This window comes from Sinohyriopsis cumingii, chromosome 4 (genome assembly GCF_028554795.1).
Source record: "Sinohyriopsis cumingii isolate HCF-2022 chromosome 4, ASM2855479v2, whole genome shotgun sequence".
Taxonomy (NCBI): domain Eukaryota; kingdom Metazoa; phylum Mollusca; class Bivalvia; order Unionida; family Unionidae; genus Sinohyriopsis; species Sinohyriopsis cumingii.
Window position 1 is genome coordinate 102725683 of NC_142964.1, and position 12010 is coordinate 102737692.

Genomic DNA, 12010 nt, shown 5'->3' on the forward strand with positions numbered 1-12010 from the left:
TGCTAGATTAGACAATACTGGCTTCTGAAAGTATAATCAATGAATTATAAAATATATAGAAAGTAAAAAGTTTTCAGCTCAATTTTTCCTTCCAATTTAACTTTGTAGTCCAGGAAGTGAAAATTACCAGCAGTCTTTTGAAAGATGCACATCTGAAGTTGTATATGCTATAACCCAAATTAAACCCATCAGTCATACACAAAAATAAAGGGAATAAAACAATTAATTAAACAATACCTAAGTTGTACAAGGTTACAAGGTATTTTCTTAAATAAACAAATAAATGAGGAAAACCTAGAATTTTTTTTTCTATAAAACTCAAACCATAAACAAAGTACAAAACTTTGAGTTTTTGCAGACTTAGCAAAACCAAATTCCATGACTTTTCCTAACTTTTCCAAGGTCATTTCACAAAATTTGAGGACAACAATATGTATAAAATGAAACACTTTATCAATCATAACTATGTTGTGTTTGAAACAAGTTTTTTAAATCGATGCTTGGCACTCTACAAACTAACAGTTTAAATTTTTTAAACTCCATTATCAGAAATTCTATGACTTCCAAAACTTTACAAGGTTTTGGAACATTCCATGACTTTTCAAGGCCCTTGAAATGTATTTTTTAAATTCCAAAACTTTTCCAGGATTCCAGGACCCATGGGAACCCTGGAAACTATAGGGCAGAACCTAAGAGCCAAATGGAACAGCAGTTGGCAATTAAATTTGGGTCAACTTTCCGAGCAAATTTCCTTCAATGCAAGTTTCATTATCCATATTTGATGGTGCATCAGCATCATGTGTCCTGTGCTTTGTGTTAAAGTTAGTCAAATTCCATTCTGATGTGTTTTCTGTTGGACTGGTTTTAGAATTAGGTAAGTAGTTAATCTTATATTTCAAAGGATATTAAAATTACCACTGTCATAACTGCCATCTAAATAAGTAATATATATGTCTCACAATCTGGAAATGCAAAAGAATCAAAAAGCCAATAAATTCGCAAAAGAATCAAAAAGCTTTCAAAGTTCCCATACCAAGCAAAAAATGTAATTCGCCTTTTGGCGAGGATGCTTCATACTAAACGTTTAAATACTATTGTTCTGGCTGTTTTGTGATAATGCTGAAAATAGCAACTGTCGATGGACACTGGACAGATGACAGATGAAGGTTCATAGCATAAGATCATTTGGCTTTATGACCAGGTGAGCTAAAATATTCTGATATAAAAAAATTGGTTTGCTTTTATAGAATACAGTCCATGAAGTTGATGTCCTGCACATCTCAAACACAAATCCACATGCTTATGGTGTAGCAAATAATATGTAAAGTAAAGAATTTAATCCACTAAGAAACAAATCTCATGATCCATGACAAGAACAACCATAGATTCTCACACATCATCACTGTCAAAAATTACATGAAATGTTTACCAGGATCTCATACAACAATATCACTTTTGAGTTATCTACATTATGATGTACTGTATATGCTTGCATGTAAGTCCAACTGCAAACAACATAGACCCTGATCAGTTATTGTATAATGCGCTGGCAGATCCGGGTCTATCTTGTTAGTTCTGCATAAAACCCAAATCTGCAGACACGTTATGGAATGAAAGATTTAGGTCTATGAGGTTTGCATTTGGATTCATAAGTTGGACTTATGAGTATATACAGTATGTTATACTAGTTTTCAAAATCTTTATTTTATGGCAAAATAAAATTAACACAGAATCTTAGATTTTTAGGATAGTGAGACAACCACTGCCATAACTGCCACCTAAATAAGTAATATCTGTCTCACAATCTGGAAATGCAAAAGAATCAAAAGCTGTAAAATTTGCAAAAGAATCAAGAAGCTTTCAAAGTTCCCATACCTAGCACATTTCCTGCTGGTACACAGTCCAGTTCTTCTAGTTCTCGGCCCATGAAGAGGTACAGATCACTTGTCGTGAAGGTCATAATGTGCTGATCCTTTGACAGATCTGCTAATGTTCCATCCAAGTCAACCTTCTTGCCAGCAGCAATCTGTTCCGCCCCCCAAAAAACCCATCTTAATAACAGTTAGTGTAAAATTTAAGAAATTATTGTACATACTTGCTTATAAATCCAGCCAAGCTGCAAACAAAAAAGATTTTGTTCTGCCATAGCATAATGTGCCTGCAGATCAGGATCTCTGTTGTTTATTCTGCTAATTACTCCTAACAAATTGCATAAACCCAGATCTGCCAGTGCACTATGCAACAGCAGATCTGGGTCTGTGCAGTTTGCAGTTGGACATATAAGGTTCCATTATTGTACAGAACATAATGGTTTTCAATATTATGCTAGCATGTTAACAAGAATAAAGAGAAAAGGAATTCAAACACTTTGTACAAATTTGTTAGCAAGCGTTTTAACATTGTGAAACAGGTTCTTGCCTCATCAGTTACTTATAATCAATTACTATTACATAGCAAATACCAGTAATTACATAATTGGATCATCACCACCCCAAAAAAAAATACCACCAATGATACCTTTAATTTGAGCTCGTAGCTGTTCTGCGTATGCACATTTCAAGGGCAATCTATTTTTTTTCCTTTGTTTATTCTGCTATCTATCACTGTGGATAAGTTTGACATGTAACTGTTGATAATTTTTTGTTGTGAAGTACCAATGTTTGCAGATCTGATTGCCGCTACAAACTATCAATTTAAAATCCCAATAAACAATGATTCTTCTGTGGAAACAGAAAGAAACAAAAGGACCTCTTCCTAGAATTGAAGTAGCGAAAATGAAAATGACATTGCAGAACCATGAAAACCGATACTTACAAAAATAAATGAATTCGCAGTATATAATAATGACATATAAAGGTTAAGGTTGTTACATATACCATACATACTTGTTTATAGGTTGAGCCGACATGCAAACAACAAAGACCCAGATCTGCCAAGACAGAAGGCACCATCAAATCAGGGTCTATGTTCATTGTTTTACTGATTATTCTTAACAAACTGCACTATTACTGGGCTTTGTCTGAAGACATAGTGACGTCTAAATGGCAATAATCTGTATTCTTTCTTAAAAATTGTGTGGGTTTTGGATGGTGTTTGACAGCTATGATATATTACACTCAGAGTCCGACTGCAAACTACTTAATGTGTAGCAGTTGTTAGAAAAGGTGAGCACCTTAGATCACTCAGGAGCCCAAAAGATGTAGGTGAAGTCACACAAATGAACTGTGGTAGGTAGGTTTTTGTGTGTGTGTATGCGTGTATATATATATTATATATATATATATATATATATATATATATATATATATATATATATATATATATATATATATATATATATATATATATATAACACAAACCAATAAATCTGATGACGTCATTATATCTTAACACAAGCCAATAATACTGATGACAACGCCGTCATTAGATCTTAACACAAACCAATAATACTGATGACAACGATGTCATTACATCTTAACACAAACCAATAATATTAATGACAATGATGTCATTAGATCTTAACACAAACCAATAATGTAAAATTTATGCCGAAAAAAATTCTACTGGTTCTGAAGTTCTTCTCATCAAAATTTGTATATCTTCCAAATGAAATCCTAGTTCTGTGACATGTATGGTACATTAAACCCTCTCTTGAGAGACATCCCTTCTGCCACCAAAAAAATGATCTCTCATGACAGGTAGTCTCTATTAACAGGTCTGTGCAGGAGGGAGAGTTTTTTTAAATGGGTTTAAACAGGGAATATACCTTCAATGACTGTACATGTATTTATTCTCTATTCATAGTTCTTGTTAAAATATTACATGCATTCATAAAAATATACATCTATCATAAAATATTTATATTTGTAATGACGGTAACATTATCTGTGAAAGTTGTAACAATGATCAGCAGCTTGGATCAGACCTTGGGTAAATATATATTGGTATGTACTAATTAAATCATTAAGTTTCAGCTTGGTGTTCAGGTTTTACTAAATACCAATAAAGCAAGAAACAATTTATGCCATGTATTATATATTAGAACTGTAGACAAGTGATGTACTTGATGTGCTATAGTGAAAGCTCGGTGAGAATATATCTACTGTCTACTCATTTAAGCCTATGGAAAATGCCAGGAAATTTAAATATAAACAAAAGAAATGAAAAAAATCTTTTTTTTTCTTCAAAGTATGTAACACACTTTCAAATACACAATGGTTGATAGACTCAGTACATGTAATATCCGTATCATCACCACACACACATACATATGTGCAATAGTGGTTGTTTATCCCTGATGATTTACCTTTCAATCACTTTATCACATTCATCTGTATAAACTGCCTGAAGATGACAGTTTTCTATTAGCATTAAGCATGATTATTTACTGTTTATACAGGTTACAGGTATATATTGTCAATAAAGGTCTCTTATTTTTTTTAACACTAAGATTACTGAAAATTGTCTTCTGAAACATAACTGTGCAAAGGCTTGGGAATAATACGACATGTGTTTTTCAAATAATATATCATGATCTGGCAGGTATGATATTCAGTGAGGTTGAAACTTCATGCAACCCACAATTTAAAGAAATAACGATGTCCCAAACGATTTAATAATATCAAAGTGACTCTTACCCTGTATTACAAGCACAAATAATGACAGAATCTAAAAACTCACCATGTATAATGATACAGATGGAAAGGGGAAGATAAATGGAGGAAACTCCTTATTATCTGAACACACCTTAGCATAAAGAGACTTTTCTGTATTTGGACACATTTTGAAAAGAAATATACCACTACAAGAGGACTAATGCCTAAAATCAAGTAGAAATAGATTAAAACAGTAGAATTACTTAAAATCGAGCCCCAAGCTACACACAATTGCTATCCATGGATCTGGTTATACGCTACTGTACCAAGTGATTTAATGGAAATAAATACAGGGACCGTTGTTCACTTAGTTTTGATAGGAACCGTTTATGTTCAATGATACTGGGGCAAAACAGAGAAAAGACCAGTACAAGATCATTCATGCATAAAAGAAATGGTTGAAGCAAGGAATCTAATGTCTTGCCATGACTCTTCAACCTGACTGCACACCAACCTTCCAGAATGCTTGAAAAGTCAAAACTATAAACAAAACCATGTGGTCATTTTTGATTTTTTTGCAAGGCCAAGGAATTAATGCAAATAATAAAGAATGTTACTAAATTTCTAATAATAGTTCATATATTATATGAAACTATCTGATATATGTTGTGTTCAGCATTTTGGATGTTATTTTTGCAAATTAGACTAAATAAGCAACTATTTTTCTGAAATGGAGATACAGTTTTCCAGAGATTCTTGCATACAATAAGACATCATTATATTACATTAATATCTCAGTTGACAACAATAGGTGCATGGTATTACCAGTATATCAGTTTACCATGGTAATTTTATTCACGGGGTATGTATCACAGTAATGGTTCTTCAATAGTTTCCGTAAATAAAAGAATGTGTGGAAATTCACAAAGAATCTTGTTATGAAATTCTATGATATTACAAGCTTGTTTTCATATTTCATAACAAAAATAATTTCAAAATATATTAAAAATTTTTTTTAAAAAGTTGTATTTGTCACAAATGTAATATTTGTGAACCTTTAATCATATCTTTAAAAAATGTCACATTTGCCAACATGGAAGTCGAACAGGATGCTGTAAAAAAAATCCAGGCCAACTCCTCCTTTTGGAAAATTTTTTAAATAAGAAAATAGGAACAAAATCGTTGTGCATATTAATGTTAAGTATATATTCCTCTGAAAGACGAAGAATCATTATTAGATTATCAGGAGTGCAGTTGTTATTTGTTGGGATTTTATGTAATATCTGTAGTGCAGCAAATATTTTCTTGTTTCTGGATCAATGTGTTTTATGTTTATTAGCCCTCTCTCATAAATATCTTCCCAGATATCAGTACCCCACCCAATGTTTCCCTACCAATTATATCAATAGTATGGTTATGCATTTGTCAGCTTCAGTGTCAACACTTCTTTTAATCGATGAGGTCTCTAATGTCAGCAAAATGTCATTCACAGGGTGTCAGCTGTAGTGTAACAGGGATTTAAAGTTGGAGGGTGAGTTGCCAAAATAGGTGTGGGGTTTGGAGGACCTATGAGTTACAGGCTGCTTTTTTAAAGGTCACCGGCCATACTCCAACATTTTCCTATTTATATCAGATTTGCATTACATGATTAAAAATAGTTATACTCGCACAAAAAGAACAAAAAATTTATCAAGTGTAAAGAAGAAATAACAATTTAATTACTCGAAATTAGAAGTATACAACGCTGTTACTTCCCCTTATTTACAATTTCCCACCTATAGAGGACGCAACCGGAAACGACATACATTTATCCCTACAAGATGAAGTACATGCTTCTTGTTGTTGAAAAATAAAACACTATAAACTATGGATAGGGAATATTTTAGATGAAACTAATGAAAACTAGTTTACTGTTCAGCCTTATATCGGTATGCGTGCATGGCGCATTAGATTGTGTCGCTTTAAAAACTGTTCCATTGTTTCAATTTATTTTGAAAATACAGGTAAAAAGAATCAATGCTGGCTTCCCTGTGTCGGCAGACTTTATTAAAAGAAAAGATGAAAGAAATCGGCACACTTAAAGAATCCAAAGGAACCAAACTTGACTTCCTTTTGTCGACCGACTTCAGAAGAAAAAAATTGGCACACTAAAACGATACCAAAGTCAAGTTTCCCAGGTTGGTTTGCATTGTAATAAAATAACCTATGTATTTGATATCCTGTTGGTAAGTTTAAACAATGAGTTTATTGCTCCCTGCCAGTTGTATTTATCACCAGGGCTTCTATATGTTTGCCATATGTAATCATAATTGATGTTTGCAGGACAAATGGTATACACAATAACAACTTGTTTTAATAATAGTTTTGTAACCCATGCTACCAAAAAGATTATCATTTGCACTCACATTGAATGTATTTTAAAATAATGATTTTTTTATTTGCGAGATACAGACTTATAGTTAACCTGGATACAATACAATCTGGGTCAGTTTGCAATAAGTAACTTATCATCTGTAAGTGGCAGGTGCCTTCAAGCAATCGAGTGATATTTTTGTCTCATTTGCTATTTTGTTATTTAACATAAGCGATACACACTACACTAAGGATGCATACGCAAGCCAGCATCAGCTACATATACGGAGTTCGTGGAAATATATATTTTTAAAAATAATTTTCGCATGACGAAAAAAGAAGGAATATAAGATAAAAATGTAAGGTTAATTTCTTTCATTTTATTTTCAAACAAGTGTATGTTTGTCAATTTATTTTGTACCGTGAGTGTGTGTGGGGGGGACACAAATTAAACATAAAATTATTTCCTTTCTAATTTGTACGGAATAATGGAGCAGATATGATTGATGATATTGACCAGTAATGACAAGCTTTCAATTTACGTGTGCAAACACTAAGACAACTTGAAAAATAAAAACAATAAAATTAACTGGTAAGAGCTTCATATTGCAGCAACTAAATACTGACAAAATGCTCAACATTATTCTCTCTCTCTCTCTCTATGCAGCCGTGTTACAACGTGAAGCCTAAAATTACGTATATTTGTTACAATATCTCATGTACACTACCCTTAGCAAAATGTATGCGTATTATGTAGAATATTATGTTACGTATTTTTGTTTTATAAATGATTATTGATAATTTGACCAAAAGACTTAAATTGAGAATGTCGTTGTGCAGATGCATATATTTTTAGCATAAAAAATGTATATAAATATTTTAATGAGAACAAGCAAGATATGTCAGTTTGTGTTTTCTCTCATAAATATGTACATTATGAATATTGATTATTTTCTTTCAAAGAATATCAAAATAGTTTGTTTAAATTTAGTTTTCCTAAAACATATCTTACATACCATCTACTTTTTTGTTGAAGAAAAAGAACGTACAAACTATTGTTAAGTTTGGATGAATTGTATTTCGAGTTGGGACGAATTGTCTTTGGGCCAAATTCACTATAATCCGGCATAAACGATACAACTTTCCCAACCCTGCCCATTTTGATCCCACAGATTAAATACACTTTTTTTCTGGAAAACATGGTTTTTCAGAAAAAGAAAGAATGCTTTTTCCCATCATCACTCTTTTAGTTACATCGTATGCAAAACAGTGCACCATATTTGCTGTACAAAAGCACGATCATACACTATATCACACAGACATTTATGTGGGGAAATTAAGCACTTGAATGGCTAGTTTGAATAGAAGAGATAAATGTACATCATATCTGGTTTTGGCACATGGAAACTACCGATTGTTTACGGATATTACCGAATAATTTTTTCATTTTATAAAGCGGAGTTTTAAGTCTAATTAAAAATTTTTATGGTGTGCATACATAACCATGGCATTTTGTTTATAACTATAATAATATCACACGTTTGGACAATATAGGTGACCAGTGACCTTTAATGTAGTCGGGTGTAAAGTAAAAGTAGCCCGGTAAATCACACAGCTCCTCGCTGAAAGGAAAGCACAGCTTAATCATGCCACTTTAGTTGCAGTTTTTAGATTACAACCTATACAACAATTAACATCGATTTAGCAAATTGAGAAACTAAAAGGTACTGATCATTTTATTTTCAGGGTCAGGGAGTGGGGAAGGGCTGCGATTATTTCCTTTTAACTTAGGATAATTTGTTTCAAATAATATAAGGAAAATATATGGTGTTATTTTGTTATTAATCAGAACAAAATATTTTTTCAGTTAGTTGAGAGTCTTCAAACTTTTTAAAAAGATTCCAGGCCTAAGGCCCAGAACATTAAATTTGTTGGTCTCTAATATAATTGTAGTGCATCGTGGTATGTACTGTGGTATATTCAGAAATAATTCAGTATACCATGGTACACATTTTCATGGTTCCCAGCTCTATTTATAATGCTCTGATGTCTTCATTGCTTGCAAAATAAAATGGACCTAAACCACACATTGTTCACTTTTAATGTCAGTAAAAAGTGTATAGCATCACTGTTTCCCTGAAGAGGTGCTATATTTTTTATTTTAAAAATGTGGAAGAAAAATTGGTGCTCAGTTGGGCTGAATGCAGAAGACACAGGCAATATTTCTAATGCATGTCAATCATATGCATACATAACGATCTGGTGCTGGGAATGTTATTGATTAAAAAATTCACCTACCCCTAAAAATGGATTTTTTAAAATACTCTCTTTCTCCCCCTCCCTCCATGCATGCAAGTGCAAACAACACAGACCCAGATCCACTATTTGTATAATGGGACAACATATGGGTATAAACTCTTCACATGAAACACAAGTACAAGAAGCTTTGATTCTGAAATTTAAAACTGATTTAAAACTGACCAATCAGATGTCTGGTATCTAGAATTCGCTTTTGACTTGTGTTGGTGAAATTAAAACCTGATCTCCAAGTGTGTTGGTCATGTGAAAAACAAGCAGCTTAAACCCTGATCTCAGCATACTGGGCATGAGTAGAATAAGTAACCACAAGGCGTGTATAGAATAAGTAACTACTGGGCATGTGAAGAACAAGCAACTAAGACCATGATGTCCTAGTATAATGGGCATGTGTAGAACAAGCAACCAAGACCATAATCTCTCAGTAAAATGGGCATGTGTAGAACAAGCAACCAAGACCACAATCTCTCAGTAAACTGGGCATGTGTAGAACAAGCAACCAAGACCATAATCTCTCAGTAAACTGGGCAAGTGTAGAACAAGCAACCAAGACCATAATTTCTCAGTAAACTGGGCATGTGTAGAACAAGCAACCAAGACCATAATCTCTCAGTAAACTGGGCAAGTGTAGAACAAGCAACCAAGACCATAATCTCTCAGTAAACTGGGCAAGTGTAGAACAAGCAACCAAGACCATAATCTCTCAGTAAACTGGGCAAGTGTACAACAAGTAACCAAGACCATAATCTCTCAGTAAACTGGGCAAGTGTAGAACAAGCAACCAAGACCATAATTTCTCAGTAAACTGGGCATGTGTAGAACAAGCAACCAAGACCATAACCTCTCAGTAAACTGGGCAAGTGTAGAACAAGCAACTAATACCATGATCTCTTAGTAAACTGGGCTTGTGTAGAACAAGTAGCGTTTGTAGAACAAGTAACGACTGGGCATGCGTAGAACAAGCAACCAAGACCATAATCTCTCAGTAAACTGGGCAAGTGTAGAACAAGCAACCAAGACCATAATCTCTCAGTAAACTGGGCAAGTGTAGAACAAGCAACCAAGACCATAATTTCTCAGTAAACTGGGCAAGTGTAGAACAAGCAACCAAGACCATAACCTCTCAGTAAACTGGGCAAGTGTAGAACAAGCAACTAATACCATGATCTCTTAGTATACTGGGCTTGTGTAGAACAAGTAGCATTTGTAGAACAAGTAACGACTGGGCATGCGTAGAACAAGCAACTTATACCATGATCTCTCAGCATACTGGGCATGTGTAGAACCAGCAACTCAGACTATCTCCCAACAATTTGGATATGTATTAACCGTTGTCATGCAAATGCAGTAATCGCCAAAAAATAAAAGCAAGCATTTTTCAGCAACCATGTAACTCTAAAAGTCTTATTTTCATAGCTATCTACAGTTACTGTACCTGTTCCAAAGCTTTGACAGGGTCATGTCTCGGTCCTAGAACATACAACTTCTGTCCCTTTCTGACAGTTCCACTGAACACTCTGGCAAATGCTATGAACACCTGGTCTCTGTTATCTTCTTCTTGACCAGAATCAGCCTTCACCATTGCCCGTTCTGCTGCTGACCCCCCAGAATCATCTGTAAAAGATTACCAAAGTCAATTATTTTTCCCAAACAATCAAGTGTCTTACCCATCATTCAGCCAAGGGATCCATATGGATTATTCAGTTTTGCCTCATATTGTAAATGTCAGTGAAAGCTGCCTTAAATATCACTTCCATATTGGCAGCACCTGTCAATAAAGCCACATTTGTATGTATCCAAAACAAAATGTTTTGTAAATTTCCTTTTTGTAGAAAAAACTGCTGACATGATACAAATAGTTGAAAGAAAGTTGTATTTCCATAGCAAATGAGATATCAAAATATCATTTTCTGTTATGTATAAACAGTAAGCACTTATAAATATGGTGACCATCTTGAAACTATTTTAGTTATTGCTACTTTTAAATGGATGGATGTAGCAACATGGGATTTTGAAATAAAAGACTTTGTAAAATGACTAGTTGGTCCTAAATGAAAAAATGTCAATCTCACATATAATATGGCTATTATAATTGCTACCCTGAAAATCTTGTAATAGCTATGGTTCCAGAATGGCTGGTTACATAGACATGGGATTTTCATCTATTCAACTGTCATCTATTCAATCAGATGTTTTCTGTATGGGTTAAACATCTGTAAGTCTGTTCCAACCTGAATATCTTTTTTGTCAGAAAGGTTGTTATGCTGGGATGATTTCTGTCAAGTTTGGTCCAACCTGAATTTCTTTTTTGTCAGAAAGGTTGTTGTGCTGGGATGATTTCTGTCAAGTTTGGTCCAACCTGAATTTCTTTGTCAGACCGTTTTTATGTGGGGATGATTTCTGTCAAGTTTGGTCCAACCTGAATTTCTTTTTTATCAGAAAGGTTGTTATGCTGGGATGGTTTCTGTCAAGTTTTGGTCAAATTCTGCTGCACAGTTTTGGACCAAAGATTGTTAAAAGGCTTTTTCTATCTTTAGCAGTACCCACCATAACTGATGATGGATCAGCTACATTTCTGCAAATTTTAAATGTCTGCAAGTTTAAAAATCAGCAAGCCAGGATGCTTTCTGTCAAATTTGGTCATATTCTCTTGAGTAGGTTTGTATACGAATTTAATTTTTTCTCTCCATCTTTTGTAACAACAACCATATTTAGAGGCACATAAGGATCACTTGTACAAACCTGAA

General features: G+C 33.8%; 1 protein-coding gene across 1 annotated transcript in view; it reads right to left on the reverse strand.

The window, feature by feature from the left end:
* The window catches only part of LOC149801802 (elongation factor-like GTPase 1), a 139602-nt gene that overhangs the window by 27645 nt on the left and 99947 nt on the right, over positions 1–12010 (reverse strand). Inside the window, exons 16-17 of the mRNA XM_089956149.1 lie at positions 10699–10877; positions 1876–2026 (exon numbers count right to left, since the gene is read on the reverse strand). Of these exons, the coding sequence (XP_089812275.1) occupies positions 1876–2026; positions 10699–10877 (330 nt within the window). The remainder of the gene's footprint in view (positions 1–1875; positions 2027–10698; positions 10878–12010) is intronic.